This window comes from Hippoglossus hippoglossus, chromosome 8, assembly GCF_009819705.1.
Source record: "Hippoglossus hippoglossus isolate fHipHip1 chromosome 8, fHipHip1.pri, whole genome shotgun sequence".
In the NCBI taxonomy this organism is placed as follows: domain Eukaryota; kingdom Metazoa; phylum Chordata; class Actinopteri; order Pleuronectiformes; family Pleuronectidae; genus Hippoglossus; species Hippoglossus hippoglossus.
In genome coordinates, this window is record NC_047158.1 from 5470852 (window position 1) to 5489796 (window position 18945).

The following is an 18945-nucleotide window of genomic DNA, read 5'->3' on the forward strand; positions in this document are numbered from 1 at the left end:
CAACGATTAATCAATTGCATGGTCAAAGAATTATAAATTCATCTGCACCTGGACATTTACTGTTTAAAGATGATCAAAAGTGTGGCTAAAGTTCTTTTCTTCTTGTCGTACAGGATATTCAAGGGAATCTCTTTGGGTTTTGCATAGTCACTTTGGGTCTTGGGGAATAGCAAAATGTTTTTTTGTTGCAGCCCTATTTAACATGTTTATGACTATATTATACACAAAGATAGTTTTTTTTAAAAGAAAAGGCCCAGTTTGCAAGAAGTGTGCTCAATGTGTTCAAATGTTCACTTATGAATGTGTGTATGAAAATAATTTTTGAGAAGCCATGTAGATGTTAGTATATTTATATTTCCTTTGTTTACTGTATTTTGTATTAAGTTAACTGATTGAGAACTATTCATGAAATTCTAAAATAAACCCTTTGAAACCAGAAGAGTGGAGGCTGTGGCCAAAGCTTTGTCAAAGATTATAGATGTTAGCAAACTGGATACACACGTACATCTGGTTCCATGTGTTCAAAACTTGCACAGACTTCAATTCAGATTCACCATACAAAACATATTTTTGTAAACCTTATTCGGTGAAAAAGAAGAAGACACAAACACACCTTTCCCTTCCCCTCTCTTTATTCCTATATCAGCATATCGTTCGTTGCACAGTGAGCACTGACTGTTATACAGGTCTAACATGATTCTGACCACCGACACTTTCACCTTTTTAAACTGCTTTACACCCAGAGAAGCAAAGTTCCATTAAGATACCAAACACGATGCTTTCATTCACGTACATGGAAGAAGTGGGACAATTCACAAAGAGCATGATTCCAGTATGTTTGAAGAATCTCCACATCAGAAACTCCACATGATTTTGGTTTCCATAAATACAAGTTCCAGGCAGGTTTTTTTTTTTAGTTACTACTAATCACCAAGATGCATCCATGATTGACTGATTGATTCAGCTGCTATTATACTTACACTGTGCGTCAGTGTTTGTGAACAAGAGAGAAACAGAGGTGTGTTAACGTTTATATATTATACAGACATGACTGAAATTTCCACCACTTTTGCTGCAAGTGGTGTTTATTTATCTTTTAGGCTTTACAATTCTCTTAACACTGCAATAAGGGACCAAGCAAATTTACATGAGGATTTGTTTCGTCTACATTGTTATCTTTTCTTCTTTTTTTTTTTTAATGTCTTTATTTTTGCAGACTGGTGCATGTTTATTCATATATTTGTGTGCTTTTAGTCCATATACATGGGGGAGCTAGGAGATGTTGGCATCTGATCCAGGAGCCTGCAGACGTAACCGGCAACATCGACCGTGCGCTCCTCGTACATCTGAATGAACGCGTCTCTCTGGAAAGAAAAAATGACAATTTATTTATTATATTAATACAAACGTCTGTACTAATTTCTCATGCTTCACATCATTTTTATTATTCTTTGTTACTGTAACATAGAAGCAACATCTAGCACAAGAATTTCTTTGGGGACTCTTAATATGTTGAACCATTCATTTTGTATTTTCTAAGTGAGACAGAGAGGGTTGTAGACGTCATGATGACTCGAGATGAACTCACCAGTAGCTCTTTGTACTTTGGCCTTTTCGACTCATCCTTTGTAAGGCTTGAGGAAAAGATACAAAAAAAGAGGACATTGGAAGAGTTTTAAAACATTGGAGGATTCAGTTGAGTCATGTGTCGACCAGGGAAGGAATTTGTACAGAACAGAAAATTTCAAGCAGAATCAATTTGCTGATACAGTATTAGAACATCACAGAAATTCTCAAACGGGCACTTTCCATGGCACTGTGGCATAATGCAGCAGGATAAATTCCCGGCAGTCTTTGCTCACCACAAGTTGACAAAGGCGATGAACGTGGGCGAGAAGCGCCTCTCCTCCGAGTTGCTGAGCTGTGGAGGGTCTCCTCTCACCACCTGGGTCAACTGGTCAAACACACTGTTCCACTTTGGGTAAGGAAACCGTCCTGTGGCCAGCTCGTACTGAAAAACATACACAGATACACAGAATATCAGTTCTGTTGAATTCTAACTCATCCACAACCTTGATAATGTTAAATATATAATATTTACAAATATAATCTAAAATCTGGGGATTTTTGTAAGCGAGTTCCAGAGATAACTTGAAAATCAGGCAAAAAATCATGCAGAGTTATTTTAATCTATGCTTTAAAATTATTTGAAGGATCTATGAACATCACAGCAATTGACTCACCAGTGTGATTCCCAAACTCCAAACATCTGAGCGCACGTCGTAGCCTTGCCTGGAGGCGCTCGGGTCTATTCTCTCTGGCTGAAAAAAAAAAAAAAAAAATCAGGTTCAAAATGTGGGTCCAGAAACAGGAGTAAAAAGCCAAACCTGATTTCAAACAGAGGTACTATGAAAGCTGTTGTGCATCCTGACAGCTTTGTGCTTTGTGGGATACAGTTTGTGACGGAGGAAATATAAAGTAATAAGATCACAGGTTAGTGATACCTCCATGTTTGTAATGTCCTTTATAAATAAAGTTGCATTGCCTTATGAATCCACATTTAAATTCACTAGATCCAGATTGTTGTTTGGATTTGCATCAAACTGCAAACACTTATAAATGTAAGTCCCTTAAACATGCCAGCATTTTTTCATCAAGATCCATGAATTATTCTCTGACAAATAAATGAAAATGTTGAAAAGCGTCCCATCTCATGATGTTAAAGAAAGCGACAAAAACATCTTTAAGCCGGCCCCTGATTCCGATCGGCAACAAAATGAGTTCTTTCCTGACTAATATCACAATCTTCCACCACGTTTTGTTGTACTCTGTCCAACAGTTTTTGCATAATCCTGTTAACTAACAAATTAACGAACATGGGTGAAAACATAACCTCCTTAGCAAAGGCAACTATTAGATCATTTTGATCATTCGGGAGGGTTGCTGTAAGTTTTGCAAACCACCAGATGTCACTGTGTCTGTTCAGTTTAAAGCCCCTGAGCTTCAAATCTTGTTCAGGACACCCATCACAAAGGATCTCAGACGTATGAGAAGGGAATGTAACTGTAACAAAAAAAAGCGTTGTTGTTGTTAACGCCTTTCTTACACTCTGAGATCATCAGAGGAAAACAGGTGTTCATGAATGCGACAAACTCTCCCACCCCTCCGGAGAATACCGAGGCAGCTCATCACCTCTGGGCATGTTTACACCTGCACGACGAGATGCCATCCGCTCCGGAGCTCACACATCGCTCTGCACGCTTCCTTATTCCTGCCTCTCATGACTCCAAGTGTTTTACACGTCTGCCAATTCTGTTCATGTACAACCTCCTCTTCAGTTGGTCTGAATTCACAGAGCAGACGTGGTAATGAGGTGTTTCCAGGAGGCTGCAGAAATCTGCTGCCTCTCCTGCTGCTGTGCTCTGCAGAGGAGCGAGCACCTCTCTGGCCCATTCACAGGCCTGAATTAGATGCTGACGTCACCAAGCAGCACAATGGGACAGTCTGTGCTGCAGCAGCGATGAGATTTTTTGGACGAGCAGAGGACGAGACTGCAGAGAGTCCGATCGCATCTGCCAAGACTGGAAGTGTTGGAAGACACTCAGCTTATAAACTGTCTCCAGTATAAACAGCATTAGTAGGGAAGTGATCAGACAACAATGTTAACGTTTGTAGCTTCCACCTTTGGATCTTTTTAACCACTTTACAAAATATGTAACTAGAAATCATCTCTGGAAACTGTATATCAGCATCTAACCTCATTTTTTTCAGTTTTCATAGAGAAAATAATGAATCAAAAACAAAAAGAGACCTATTTCCACCGAACTTGGTGGAGGGATGGGGCAAGAGCTAGAGTAGCGTGCATTAAATATTTGTGAGGATCCAGTTAAAAGGGGCTGATTCAAAGGGCTGACACACTTTCCTGTGTGTTGCAAGATTTTCATCTGGAAATACAGTTTGGATCTTGATGTAAAAACAAGAAAATTCAGACGTATTTATGTTGTTCTATGCGATCTATGAGATTGGTGCAGTACTAGATACTGATCCAGATCTGGTGGAAGAAAATGTTGAATCCACGACTGGTTGAACTTGGTTGAGGTAAGAGCTCCACTCAGTGTCATTATAGTTTCAGTAGCAACATGACAGCGGTCTGAGTCTAATAACCAAATCTGTCAAATCTCATTTATAGTTTTGTTTATTCAAACAACAAAATTCTGTATTTGCAGGTTTACACGGGTTAAATTTGCATTAAAAAAAAACATAAAAACAAAACAGTAAGTTAGACCACAATCTACTACATTATCCTATATATATACATCTGATAAAACAAAAAAATTAAATACAAAAGCTGCTCACTGGGCCAATCAACACTCACTCCATCACTCATCAATAAAAAAAAAAAACTGTTGTATATCTATATCTGCAGTATTCGTATGGAAGAGTATTGCATTCACTTGAGAAAAAATGATCTGCTCGGTTTTAGGGAATTAATGAGATTCATATCCCAAAATAAGGTCATAATTAGCATAGAGAGCATTGAAGCAAACATATCCCATCTGTGTAGTTTGATCCAGTTTTATTTTGGTTTGTGGTTGAGACACTGGGAGATACTTGTGTCTTTAAGTAATATTGAACTTGTAATCTAACGGGACAGTTGGAAGCTCAGGCTGAATAACAGCAGCGAACGTATACTGTGGATGAGAACAACAAGGACTACAGTAACAAATACTTTAAAGTATCACAACCTAACAATATTTTCGTTGTCATGGTAGAATCTTGGTTTATGTATATATAAATAATATTTTGCAATGACATTGTCAGCGTTACTACACAGTACTTTGGAAATTAAACTTAGTGCAACTACATGTAAAAAAACAACTGTAAATGCTCGACAAACTAGCCACAGACGGGTGAGACTATCATTGTCTAGAAAATAACTAGAATGGCACTCAGTAGATAGTAGACCTTCACCAACTGTCTCCATAAATGCAATCAAGGTGCAACAAATTTCACACACTCATAAAAATCTGTCCAAAATCAAAAAATGTCCCATCTCACAATGTTAAAGAAATAGATTAAAAAGTCCTGGATCTGCCTCTTTGTCTGCACCAAACTTTAATGGGTTCTCTCTTGGCCCATGGAAATAAGTTTCCAGCAGCGTGGTGATCAAACACCTGGCGAGCGTGCCGGCTGGAAACAAGAAACTGGAGCTGAGATTCCTGCAGCCTGAGTTCACGGCCACGGGAAGCTGCCGGGTGACTTCTTTTAAATCAGAGTCATGAATGAAGTGCCCTGCCTCGGCCGTTCAGACGGCGGGAGCATGCATGGTGGTGGTGTGCTGCAGGGTCCTGATAGTGAGAGTCGAACCAAATTTAGCATGGAAACTGCTGTGGAGTCACTGGGGGAGGCTGCGAGGGAGGGAGGGAGGGAGGAGGTACCCCCCCCCCCAGCTGACGTAACCCAGAGGCAGAAAATATCCTCAAGTAATGTCGTCACAATGAGATCATCTCTGTGCTTTGCCAAAGATCTGGTGCTCTTCAGTTATGTTGCGGTCGCAGTTATGTTGTAGAAATACTACACGCACGCACGCAAATCCTGACCAGCCCCAAGATTTTACGACCTCTTGCTGGGTCTATCTCCCGTCCTTCGACCAAGTATCAAGGAAATCTGTTCTGTAGTTTTACATGATCCTGCTGACAAACAAACCAACCGACCAACAGACAGGGGTGAAAACATGGAGGTAAAACTGCTTCACATGCAGCTTCTGAAATGTGAGTTTGCTGCTTTTCACTATTCAGTATATCACTATTAGACTACTAGTAGTATCACTGTCTGTTCTAAACCTGCCTGTTTAGAATGAGATGTTTTTCCTGGCCTGTGGTAATGCTGGTTGCAGCTTTCTTTATGAAAGGCAAAAAAAATGGTTCGGTGAAGCTCGACTCAGTACGCAGAACCCCGAGCTGGAGATTCACTTGTTGTTGCGAACAACAATGTCACTTATGCTGACACGTCCCAGCGTCGCTGCTGCAAAGCACCGGTCGCCTTTTTATTAAAAGTGTATCAATATTGAACGTATCCTATGTCCAAATCACATCAAATCAGACACTGCGCTTTCTTGGGCTTTTAACAAGACACATGGGAAGTCTGAAGCCGACATACATCAAGAGTTGTCACCATCAGGTTTACATGTCCTGGGGAGCATGACTCAGCCTGTGGTGTGACTGCAGCAGGATTTTCTTGCTTTGGGCTTGGACATGAAAAGTCTGTGTTGTATTCCGGGGCCTTTGAGAAAGAACGTACAAATGAAATGACTTGTTGAGTCAGTCATTGTGTTTTTGGAGCTTGACAGATTTCAGGGACTAAAACTCCGCTCATCTTTAGCTGCTTTCTGAATTTAAGTCTGAACATTTTCTTGAAATTTTACAGAGGGGCTGTTTGTGAGAACACAAATGTCAGTGTCAGTTGCCCGGAATGCCAGCCCCCTAGTAAAATGTCTGAGGGAGTCCATGTGAGAATACAGCAGGAAAATGTCACAGCAGGCTAGTGGGCGTATTGATAACTATTCTAACACGCGACAGACATGAAATTGGAAGAATACAAATAGCTCAGGATGAAAAAGAGGAGCCGTACAGATAAAGACGTCTATTTGGAAAGAAAACGAGATTCAAGAGCTTTTGGCAATGAGGGCCGTTGTCAATGTGCTGTAAGTAAAACGTATGATTTCTGCAGTGGAATTAATACATCATGTCCTGCCTCCTGCATATCCTACCCAGGCTCCCCTCCTGATTCTTCATCTGTTATAATGAACACGTCTGACCCGCACAATCTCCTACTGTGTTCGTCATATGAATTCACGTCTTAATGACCAACAGCTTTGGTCTGTACTGCTCTTGATTTTTAAAATCTGTCTCTTGTCAATGCCACAACTTTAAAGAAGTGAAGTAGAAAATCCTCCCTTTAATCAATAGTGAAAATAATCATGAGCTGAAATCCAGATTATTGCACCTCCAAAGCACTAACAGCCCAAGTACATACAAACCACCATCTGCAACCTGATGAAGATGTTTCCGATCAAGTGCTGAGATTTCTGGCTCTGAGATTTCAAGACTGCTGCACACTAATCACAAAAAAGAAGCACTTCCAGTTGTACATTACAACTTTCTGCTGAACCTTTTTAAGGTCATACGTGACTCGATACCAGGTCTTAGTCACAACCGGGTCATTCAGTTTTGTTTCAATATACTCAGCAACACCCACAGCAGCTGTCCTGATTCACCATGAATCATTTCTTCAGCACAGCACAAAGATTTAACTGATTTCTTGTGTCAGCAGACGAGTCAGAAACCTGCACTGAATAACAAGAAACAAAAGGTAGAGATGTAATCTAAGACTCTCTGAAGCGCAGTGGGGACATTTAGAGTCTTTTATTTTGATACGTGCAGGTTTGTGCTTGGTTGATAAAACCAAACAAAAACTAGAATTACCGCCCTGTGGTTGTCTGCCACCACTAACCAGTGCAGTTTTAGTCTATATGCTTTTTTTCAAAACTCATGACATCACTGTGACCTTTGACACTGATATCTAAATCAGTTCATCTTTGAGTCCAAGTGACAACTGGTCAAACTTTGAAGAAATGAAAGGTGGACTTGAGATGTCATGATCAAGAGGCCTTTGTGACTTTGGCCTTTGACCACCAAAATCTAATCAGCTCATCCGTGAGTCCAACTGAGCAGTTGTACCTAATTTGAGAAAATTTATTGAGATATCCTGAAAACATAATGCCTCCAGACACTGGCTGTCGATGGTGCAGAGGCACAAAAAAAACATCTTAGGGATGCGACTGAGCTCCACCACTAAGTTTGAAAACAGCGCAAACTAATCGCACCACACTCAGTGCTACTTACTGCCATGTATGGTCTGCACCCCGCGTCCCTGGTTTTGGCGATGGAGTCCACCAGCTGACCACTGATGCCGAAGTCGCACAGCTTTATGTTGCCGTTCCTGTCCAGGAGGATGTTTGACGGCTTAATGTCTGGAGGAGAAGAAGAAATGCTTGGTTAACGAAAAAACAAAAAACAAAGCTATCATTTAAAAATATCCAAGATGGGAAAAGTCCCTGGTGTTATCTTACCTCTGTGTATTATTTTCAAGTTTTCTTTTAAGTGGTTAAGCGCTTTCACAGTCTGCAAAAATACCAAAACATGTCTTGAGTATGGGCAGCTGATAATCAGGCTTCTTCATGTATAATAAGACATATGTTCTATGATGATCAACTTACAGCTAATGTTATTTTTCCTAATATTTCTTCTGGAATCACGTCGTCTAATGAGCAATATACAAACTTGTAAAATTTGTCTAACGAGGTAGCCATAAGTTCCATACAAATCCAACAGTCACCCTGAAACAGAAGAGATGCAGTCATCAGGTTTATGAACCCGTGAAACAGTAAAACAATTGGAATATAGCAACCCAATAAAAACTGTTTCATGTTGAAATGTGATTTGACCTCACCTCTCTGAACAGAGCACCGTAAAACTGCACGATGTAAGGACAATCACTACTTCTCATGACCACGTCCAAGTCCATCAGCAGCTGCTTCTGCTCCTTCTCATCAACCGTTGAACGAATTCGCTGCAATTGAACAGACAACACAAAGTTATCATCGCACTGTCAAACGGTCAAAAGGTGCAGGTACTGGAGCCCGACAGATTTACAGAAAATATCGCCTGCTATGACTCGTTTATGTTTGTTGATATGAAAACTTTCATTTTAGAGAATATACAGTGCAGAAAAGGTTTTCCTCTTTACTGTCAATGTCTGTATTGTACGATGTAGTTTTAGGGCCATATTGAAGGAAAACTATTCTGAGATTCTCAGACTAAAGTCGTAATTTAATGCAAATAAAAAAGTATATAACCAGCAAGGAGAACCTGTGCCCGCAGATACCTCCGTATCTGGGTCTGTTACCATGTCTTGCCCTCGTCTGAACAATCAGAGATAAATGATCACCTTGACGGCCATAATCTGGTTACTCGGCTTGTGAACCATCTTGTTGACAGAGCCGTAAGCCCCTCGGCCAATCTCGCCCAAATCTTTCAGGTCCTCGGCAGTGAAGTCCCAGTGCTGCTCTGGCGAAATCTTCAATTTTCCTGATGATTCGATGCTGTGTGTTCTCAGCCTCTCTCTACAAAAACCATGGTCGATAATGCAAAAGGAGAAAAATGTATGTTATACAGCTGGATTTCTTTCTTGGGGAAATGCACATAAGCTCTGAGGTTCACTCACATGTGCGGGTTTTGGAAAGGCGGCCCCGCTGTGTTCAGCGTGAACCTAGTCGTGGGTTTGATCGGCGGGTTGGCAAAGTTCAACTTCAGGGCTTTGCGTTTACCTGACCAGTGGAATAAAACAGTCATGGGATCAGATTTTAAACCCAAGCAACAAAATGCTGAGAATTGAGCAAAGATCAAAAGCAAACTCATCCCACATGATAGGTCAGAGCGAACGGTGAGTGAGAACAACACAAACCATAAAATGAGGTAAAAGGAGGAACTAGGAGATGGGTACATTTATCCACATCCATGGACATCATGCTCTTTATAGAACAATGGGAAAGGAACAGACAACCTCTGCATCATTACCATTCTAGAGAATGTAATAAAACTCATGTATACTCACCAGAGTCCTGAATACGTTTTGTTTGTTATTGTCAACAAATCCAATGAGAAGACCCTAACCAACAATCAGTATATGCCAATAAATACTGTCTTTGTATCCTAATATATGTAACTGCTCTGGGCCCTAAAGCTTTATTATTGTGGTGATATGTCCCATCATCACCATTAACATACACTGTTCTGCTGCTCCAAATACTCAAGAGCACCAAATGTGGATTAATCCACTGCTGAAAATAATCCCTAACAAATGCACTATTTCTCTCAGTTTGAGCAATGCTAGCTAAAAACTACACTGCCCAGCTTTTTGGAAAACCACCAAGCCTTTATTTAATGAAACTACATGTTTGTGAGCTGTTTTGAAAGATTTGCACCTCTAGTGGCAAATAATAGGTTTTCATCTGGAAACTGGCCTTTTTTTTGATAGAATAGATGCTCCTGTCTCTGTAGGGCCACCCTCCTGATAAAGACCAGTCTGCTTTGATTGGCCAGCCGGCCTACTCTGTTGTGATTGGTCAACTGCTCCCATCATGTGTAGGAAACGTCGATCCCTGCTCTCGCTTTACCTGGCTTTGTAAAGGGTGTGCCAAACTAGCCACTAGGATTGCATTATGCATGCGTAACGTTACAGATGATGCAGAAGTATGGTACGGACTACTAACAAGGTCTTAATGCAGGAGCTAACACTCTGGGAACAGAGTGTAAATTGTGTGGTAAAATCTCTGAGAAACTTATCTCACTGCACACATCGTGACAACTGTTCAGCTGCAGACGAACACATTCTACTCCATAATTCTTTCTGCAAAGCGCTGACTCTATAAACACCCACTACATTTTCTTAACACTTCCTTGCAGTACTACCTACATGTGAATCCTTCATTTGATGCAGAAACAGAAATGCAGCATGCTGCTAAAATCCCAGACACCTACATTCACAAACACAAACCACCACAGGTCAACAGAAAACAGGGGAAACAAATAATACACTGATATATTATGTATACATATAGAACTCAGTGAAGACATGCTTCTCAAGGCCAACTGCTTTGATTTCACCTTGAATTGTAGGACAGCGTTTTCCCCGCTCGCTCCACCCAAAATACCACAAGAATGCGTGTTTGAATTCCAGTCGGCTTCAGTGGAAAACATCAGTTGAAATGACAACTTTTGAGCGTGTGTACCTTGTCTCGACAAGCAAGTGCTAAGCTCAAAGTGCACCCATGCCAAAAAGAAAAAGACACACCAGTTGAAAAAAATGTATAAAACTGTTATGTGACAACACTACAGGCACTACTTCTGCTTGTTAGTGACACACTGAAAACCAGTGAGGTAGAGCTTCCATTTCAGTCTCTTCTTGTCTTTAGCAAGGAGCTTTTTGATCACACCGGTGAGTTAACATCAGTTGGGAGGATCTTGAGCCAAAGTATCAATGGAAGCTCTGGTTTTTAGGCTTGTGCCGATGAGAACAAATACACCTTACCTTAAGTTGCTAGAAAGACATAAAATTGCCTTTTATGCAGCAGAGAGTTTCTTAAGTGTGTATTTTAAGTCAAACTTATATATATTATATATTAAACTGAGAGACAAGCTGCTGCTTTATTATTCTTCAGTATCTGGGCAAGTATATTAAATATTGACTAATTAGCAACCGGCACAAGCCTTCTTGAACCAATGGTAAGTCTTGACGTGGGCCCTGTTCAGACCTGGTGGTAACATCCGTCCTGAGAGATTCAATCACAAGTGGTCCGCTCTAAGCTGGTCTGTTCACACCTGACGTTAAAATGTGTCCTGAATGCCTCATTTCTGGATAGAGGGAGGAAGAGTTTGTAGTGTTTTCCCAGTCTGAGTATACAGATGTGTCTGTTTTCAATGTGTTGGTGTGTGTGCCGGTGCGAGAGAGAAACAGCTCTTCTATGATAGCGTGTGAGCGTTTGAATGGTGTGTGATTGCATAGAATAGCACTGTATGAATGGCTGATTGTGGCTTGTAGTGTACGGCATTTTGAGTGGTTGATAAGACTGGAAAAGGGTTATATGAAGACCATTTACTGTCTGACTGATCGGATCTCAAGGTGCATTGAGGACGCATTCGGGTGCATTCACACCTGAACTTGTGAACGGAGCCCTCAGGACGGATGTTAATTCCAGGTCTGAGCGGGGTCTTGGATTAGTTGAGAACAGCAGGACAGACTCCCCCATACCAGACTGTCAGTCGGAAACAAAGGGATGAGAACTGTTGATGCTGAAGCAAAAGAGGGTTGGCTTACTTGGGGGAGCTCCAGACAGGTTTATCTGAAAGCCTAGAGGTGAGAAGACAGCTTTTATTTTCTCACATTTCACCTTCAGCTTGTCTCCTCTTCCTCAAAATACTGCTTTATTAGTAGACTTCCAAGATTCAATGTGGCGTCCCTTGTTTAAAAAAATAAAAGATTCAAAAAATAAACTTCCTGGAATTAAAAGAAAAAGTCCATTGGTAAGACAGGAATCCTGCAGCATCAGGTACGAGGGATAATCGCAGAAATTGGCCTTGCTTTGCTTAGTTGTGAAACATACTGGAGCATCATGTTGCTGGTTTAATGCATCATCTGGAGGGTAATGCATTAGCATGCAATGAAACAGCTACAAGCACTTCAGGATGGGGAATTATGTCATGTGTCAGTCAGTGTGACAGCAAAGGAGATACAATGACCTGTGGATATGATTTTTAAAAAAAGATCTTGAAGACAGTTTGAATTATCATCGTGAAACGGTTTTGAAATGGAAGCAAATTACAGTTTAATTAACAGTTGGGTTTTTGAAATCATGGGACAGCTCACCGTTATTCAGCACCATGTCAGCAGTAAGGAATCATGAGTTAGCAGCATTAAGGTAAAAGATTAAATATGATCAGGAGAAGATGAATGAAAACAGGATTATAGAACAGGGATAAATGACAGAAGCCTGGTAAGTTACGATTAAAGAAATCAATTAAATAGTATTTAAGAATCAATTTTTATCACTGTTAAGTTTAAATAAGGTACAACTTCTTCATTAACATGCAACTCAGATCAAAATCTACGACGGAGTATTCCAACCATGTTGAAGAAATGTATTTTGGGAGATTTTGAGAAGAAATAAATAACACGAGAAAAGGGCTTAAATATGAGAACAATGTTGGAATTTTACAAGAATATAGAATTTTAGGTTATGAGTCGTTTTACCGGGGGAATATCGGAAGATCAGTGGGTTGCCTGCATTAAAATGAGGAATATGGAACATCTTGTTGAGTTTTACTTTTAGGTTTTAGTTTAGTATAGGGCTCACCAATAAGGTAATACTTAATATTTTGTCACATCTGTACCACATAATTATGAGTATCAGGACTTTTATTTCCTGATATTACAACTTAATAATTGAGACGAAACTAATGTTACGAGAATTAGTTGAAATATTTCGATTTTCTCAATAATTACTTTGTCACAAATTATGACTTACGATTCTCAAAATTACTGAACATATTTTTCTTCAACATGGCACTTATACTCTGTCGTATAAATCTATGGGGTCAATGAAAAATCAACAAAATTGTATAATCTGATAAGAGAAATTTTAGTTGGTCTAGTATTAAAATCACTGACCGTCAAAATATGATGATTGCGTCATTCTTCACCTTATAATTAAGCTTTAATTGGACTTCAAATGAAAGTGCTACTCCTACTCTACCAAGTCAAATGAAATGTGTAGCTACCTGTTTCACTCTGACATCTCCAGCAGGTGTTGGACTCTGAAAGTTAAAATGAGACAGGGTTTGTACAAAAATATCAGCATCGCAATGAGCATTTGGTTTAGTGGCAAAGTGAATGAAGGTTCCTGTTGACAAGGAGCTCGGCCTCAGGTTTCACTCCATATACGTCAGGACCATGCTGCAACACTACATGCACACACTACTTTAAAATAAGGGTTCAAGAATGTCTGGAGAACCACCAAACTTAAAAATAAAAACAACTGAATGTAGTTTTGCACATTTCCAACCACACAACTAATTGTGGTGACCCAGAGGTGCAAATCAAAAACACAGAAGAAAAAACAACGGTAACTAAGAAAAAATAACGGCAAGTATGAAAACATGTGGTTCGTCCAAGCAGCAACAATTCTAGTTGGCTGCAGGCATCTCCATCTGTTAGAAGTTAATATTGTTGTATTTTCCAAATTGCTGTTGGGTTTTTAGAATTTTTGTTGTGTTTTGCAGTTGTGCGTTCTTATGTGCCATTGTTGTTGTGTTTTCCATGTTAACATTGTGTCTTGTGATTTGCTGTTATGTTTTGTATTTATTGTAGTTTTCTGTGAATTGTTGTTGATTTTTCCCATTTGCCTTTGTAATTTCCACCTCAGGGCCACCGTATATAATGTGTCGTGAGCTCTAATGATTTTTCAATTGTGAAGGTGTTTTGATGACTTACATATTTTAACATTAACATCGTTCTCGATCACATGAAATTCGCTGATTAATGTCGAGGACGATTAGATGCAGAAGGCGAATTGAGCTCAAATTTGGGAATAAGAGACGTCATCAATGTCAAGGTAGCTGCAGCTCAAATGAATACTGACACACTGATTAAATATGCGCCGAATAAAGTGTAATTGATCATTTTTGAGATTGAAAAAAATATTCTTTTATAAATGACTTGTGTTACATTTTTAACTGAAGATGAGACTTAAAATGACCGGTTTTTAGAACGGAGTTTGGTGAGATTCTCCCCCCAGACACGACAGAACAGAATGTAACCGGGCTACAAATATCAAAATGGCAACGAGGACATTGGATTAATTTGACATGTACAGGAAAATAATTATTTTTACATTTGGAAATTAACAGTCAGTATTTAGCCATTAGGGGAGACACACTGGTCTGTTCCCCGGGGAGTGTTTCCAGTTCTGGGAGTAGCCTGAGCCTCCCACGGCTAACCGTGCTAACGTTAACCTTCACTGCAGCGGAGCGTGAGCTCCCTCCCTCCCGGCTCCAGGCTCCGGCTTCCCGCAGCGTCCCCTCCACTCACCCTGCATGCTGCTCATCGTGGTGATGTGCTGGGTCTGCTGGTGCTGGTGCTGGCCCGCGGATCCTCCGTTGTTGCTGCCGTTGTGGCCGCTCGGTGTCGTTGAGTTGTTGGGACCGGGAGTCGCCATTGTTGTGTGTTTGAATTCCATCAGCAGCGCCGGGGCTGCAATGCAGAGAGACGGAGAGCAAGTTCACCCTCCCAGCCGCAGCACGTACTGCCCCGCTAACGAACTCTTCACACCGCGGGACGAGCGGCCAGCGACCGTACGATGTTTCACAGCGCGTTCACTTGCGGAGGGATTTATAAAAGCTAAGCTAACAGCTACCTGCGTGGTAACGTCAACAAAACAAACATCCAGATAGGCTAAGCTAACTAGAGGCTAGTCAAGAGGCTTCACGAGCCGCAATCAGCTGACCCACTGACATGTCAACACCCACAGCTGCACGAAGCACAACGGATACTGTCAGAATAAAACAGGAACATGCTCAATTCTATTAATTACTAACTCAATTAAACTCAACAAATCAAAACATTTATTCAAAAAATGTTATCAAACTAAAAACTAAATTTGAAATGACTAAAAAAAATTACTTGATATCAGACACTAGATTAAATTGATGAAGTCATTTTTAAGCAAAAATGAGAAGAAAAAGAAGCTAGCAAATTCAACATCTTTGTCATTTTGACAGCTGCTGAGAAAACAAAAGTAGTGTGAATATTTAACTTGAGCTTCAGGGAAAAAATGTCCTCACATTTTTACATATTGACAGAACAAACCATCAAAGAAAACAGCTGTCAGACCAACTGACGATTAAGATAATTGCCGGCTGCAGCCTGAGTGTAGTGTGATGGAGTAAGACTAATGCTCAATAAGCAGACAGTAAGACATTTGATAAAACACAACTTTATAAATCAAACAATCTCATAAACCTAAACAACAAATGTCTTACAACTGTATGACAGAATGTATCTCTCTGAGACATTGTCACAACATGAATGGAGTTAGCATATCTGATCTCTATTGAATTTGCTTAATATCCAGACACACATTGAACCTAAAGTTTTTTGGGGCAGTTGCCCTCTTCCACCTTTTGATAGCCCAGTTTGGTCTTTTTAACTTCATTGCCTTTGTTTTGCAGCTTAGTCACATGACAAGAATCACACCAGCAGCCAACTTGGATCCTTAAGGCGTATTAACCCAAATGGAGACTGTGAGACAAACTTGAGTTGAGGGACTCTATAAATCCTGTGACTGACCCCAAATAAAATCAATTAAATAATGTGTCCTTAGCTCCAGAAAGCTTTGCTGTTTCTCAGTATATCTTATAGTATTTTGAATAAAAAGGTTTCTGAATATGTGTACCTTAATAAACAGTAAAACATTTTAAAAAGCACCAAACTTCATCAGGGTCCTCCAGAAAACATTTAACATTTACATACAATATTTGCAATGCTCACATATATATTTGAATTTTTATGATGCAAATTCCAAAACAAATTTGGAATTAATCAAATCAATGCAAACTACTTCCACCACTTCCACCAGTGGTCCAAAGGCTCAGGAAGTGTGTAGGTTTTGTCTTTCACATCCTGCTCATCTTATTGAAAAATAAAATAAAATCAAAGATACATTAGAGAGGCATTATACCAAGTATGATTAACAAAACAAACAGCCTTAGAATATACCTATATTTTTGAGATATGTATTACTTCTGTGACATTCATTGTTGTGCATCATGCCATGTGTATTTTCGACTCTGATATCTGTCCTTTATCTTTTAGTTTCCTGCTCTGGTAAATTTGAATAGTGCATTTATAGTCGACTGTGTGTTTCCTTTAGATATTATCAAAATGTAATGCACTCACATCCAGTGGGTGTTTTGTTTTGTAAAGAGGAGTCGGAAGTAGTATTTTGTCATCATTGCTGCCCTGACGTCAATGCGGTCTCAGGGAATGAGTGCTCGTTTTGTTGTACGGGGCAGCCAGGAGGTTAACACCCAAGCTTTCATTTTATTTAGTTAAATCACCTGTATTTCATATTCTAAACACATTACAAGATATTTATGTCGAAGAATGCCTTTATTTGAATAAGCGTTATAACCACATGACTGTATTGTGGAGTGCAGTGATGCCATGTATGCAACATAAATTAAATATAACAAAATAAAAAAATAATCCGCCACAGTGTGTGGGATTGAATCATATGCCGTGTGCGTGTGTGTGTGTGTGTGTGTGCACCCTGGCTTTAGTGTACTTCATATCAAACACACCGTCTGTCTCTCTTTCTGCAGACTGTAGAGGCTGCAGTGCGTCTGCTTTGCTACATCTGTACGTCCCGCATGCCCGGGCGGGGACATGCAATCTCGGAGGAAACCATGGGAGAAGTTTGTAAAGCTGAGAACACGGGGACATGGCGTTTTCTGATTTGGAGAATTTGCAATGTCTCCATGTCTGTATTCTTCGCTCTTGCCACATATGTTCAGGTGAGGGTGTTTATGTATCTCCCACCGCCTGTCCCCTCTTCACTCACCACGCATCTTTATAACTCGTGATCGATAACCGAACATTGACCCGTGTTGTCCTCAGATCAATGATCCAGACGCAGGTTTGTGGATGGTAAGATCACACCCACCCCTCATGTTGTGATCTGTTCCATGTGAGGGGTCATTGACAGAGTTTGTGTTGCAGGTGGGTTATGGAGTTCCTGCAGCTCTCTGTGCATTGATTGGCTTCAAACCCCATTTGACAGGTACAGAGACAAGTTCACATCTGTACTTGTGTTTATTTACTGTCCTTAAAAAGATGCATCATCTGCTGAGAATGAAAATGAAAACGCTACTTTACTGATCCACTCGCTTTCTGACAGTTTCTCTGTTTTCCACGTTTCACAAACAGTTGAACTCTGATTGGGTGCAGCTTTCCAGTACTTAAAGCGCCATCTAGTGGCTGTGTAATGTCTGTACATACCTGCAGAGAAGAATCCATTGCATTTGTGTTTTTAAATGTTTGTTTTCTTCGCAGAGACTTTGCCCTGGAGGCGTGTTGCAGATCTCCATGTGATGATATCCAGTGCTGTTATTGCCACGTTAGGATGGAAGCTTTATAAAGAGAGGATCCCACACATCTTCCATCAGGAGGAGGGCAGGTATGACTTTGTTCCACTGATGCTCAGATAATATACACACATATACATTACACCAATGCAAACGTATATATCTTATACAGGATCAAATTTACCTTCATCATATATTTTATACTGTTTCCTTAATGCACTGTTCATACATTATATTAGAATACAAATCAATTGCTCTTACTTTATTTTTGTCATTCTACTTTTCTGTCGTTATTTAGTTTTTATGTGGAGACATCTCAGTGTAACACTTAAAACTGTAACATTTAATAGGGTTACAAACCCAGCACAGTCACTATGAATGAATTATATGAATGGCAGTACAGATATCAGTTTGAAAGCAGAACTGATACAAGTTGCATGCTATATAATTATTTTTTAAATCTCCTTTAGAGAATTTTCTGGTCTGTCATTGACGGTTGTTTGGCTTCTCCTGTGCCGTCACTCTGGAAGGTAACGTTATTGGAACAGAGGATTTATTTCAAATCTTTCGATAAATTCTATCGTGTCTGAGAGATTGATGCTGTTGCACTGTTCTCTGTCAGGGCTCCAGTCGGGATCCTCCGAGTGTCCACTGCTGTTGCCATCACAGTCTTCCCCTTCGTGGCCTGGTTTTACTACTACGTCAATAAAGAGCTGAGATCCAACTGGCCGTCACATTGTAAAACTGCTATTTAAACATCAACTTCCTGCCGATGTCTTCGTTGATTAAATGTTAATTTCATGAGATTGTTTTGACTGAAAATTAACAATTATGCTGCCAAAAAATAAAAGTAAAAGTTTTTCTAGTATCATTACTGACAAACAAATTTATTTTTTCATCTAATGTTTACCTACAAACTGTATTGCATCAATATTACAAACTCTGTGTTACAGATCAAGTTAATGTTTAATTTTGATCTCATAAAGATCAGACTCAATAGATATGAATGATTTTCACGTTTACTCTGATATGTCTCTTTCAAATGAAGTGCACTGTGTAAATAATGGACAATGAAATAATAAAAAATGAATCAAGTTGACCTTGAACATAAATATTTGAAAGATATTTTTCTTTTTTTCTTTCTATCTATCTGTCTGTCTGTCTGTCTGTCTGTCTATCTATCTAT

At 39.8% G+C, this 18945-nt stretch overlaps 2 protein-coding genes across 7 annotated transcripts; one reads left to right on the plus strand and one right to left on the minus strand.

Annotated features, from left to right (window-relative positions):
• Nucleotides 1–610: 610 nt before the first annotated feature.
• map2k4a (mitogen-activated protein kinase kinase 4a) lies at nucleotides 611–15147 on the minus strand. Of its 6 annotated transcripts, none has more exons than XM_034592994.1 (13): nucleotides 14707–15147; nucleotides 13398–13433; nucleotides 11938–11970; nucleotides 9286–9388; nucleotides 9010–9184; nucleotides 8512–8631; nucleotides 8279–8398; nucleotides 8132–8183; nucleotides 7905–8032; nucleotides 2244–2321; nucleotides 1863–2011; nucleotides 1589–1634; nucleotides 611–1364 (listed from the first exon to the last, which is right to left on the minus strand). In XM_034592994.1, the coding sequence occupies exons 1-13, from the start codon at nucleotides 14852–14854 to the stop codon at nucleotides 1251–1253; spliced, it is 1302 nt and encodes a 433-aa protein (XP_034448885.1). In that variant the 5' UTR covers nucleotides 14855–15147; the 3' UTR covers nucleotides 611–1250. The 6 variants fall into 6 exon arrangements, with proteins under 6 accessions (XP_034448885.1, XP_034448890.1, XP_034448887.1 ...); XM_034592999.1 differs by having other exon boundaries at nucleotides 11938–11962; nucleotides 14707–14797; XM_034592996.1 differs by lacking the exon at nucleotides 11938–11970 and having other exon boundaries at nucleotides 9286–9376.
• Nucleotides 15148–16629: 1482 nt separating this feature from the next.
• Nucleotides 16630–18824, plus strand: tmem220 (transmembrane protein 220). Its single transcript, XM_034592990.1, has 7 exons — nucleotides 16630–16695; nucleotides 16998–17189; nucleotides 17293–17322; nucleotides 17395–17455; nucleotides 17728–17851; nucleotides 18230–18289; nucleotides 18382–18824. The coding sequence occupies exons 1-7, from the start codon at nucleotides 16645–16647 to the stop codon at nucleotides 18512–18514; spliced, it is 651 nt and encodes a 216-aa protein (XP_034448881.1). The 5' UTR covers nucleotides 16630–16644; the 3' UTR covers nucleotides 18515–18824.
• The last annotated feature ends 121 nt before the right edge of the window (nucleotides 18825–18945 follow it).

Excerpts from the sequence above, each read along its gene's own strand:
- map2k4a (XM_034592994.1), bottom strand. The coding sequence starts at position 14,854 with ATGGAATTCAAACACACAACAATGGCGACTCCCGGTCCCAACAACTCA. Across the intron at positions 9,389-11,937 it reads CCTGTCTGGAGCTCCCCCAA|GTAAACGCAAAGCCCTGAAG; the intron begins GTAAGCCAACCC and ends TCCACTGGTCAG. Across the intron at positions 2,012-2,243 it reads GGAGTTTGGGAATCACACTG|TACGAGCTGGCCACAGGACG; the intron begins GTGAGTCAATTG and ends TATGTTTTTCAG.
- tmem220 (XM_034592990.1), top strand. The coding sequence starts at position 16,645 with ATGCGGTCTCAGGGAATGAGTGCTCGTTTTGTTGTACGGGGCAGCCAG. Across the intron at positions 16,696-16,997 it reads TTGTACGGGGCAGCCAGGAG|ACTGTAGAGGCTGCAGTGCG; the intron begins GTTAACACCCAA and ends CTCTTTCTGCAG. Across the intron at positions 17,323-17,394 it reads CAGACGCAGGTTTGTGGATG|GTGGGTTATGGAGTTCCTGC; the intron begins GTAAGATCACAC and ends TTTGTGTTGCAG.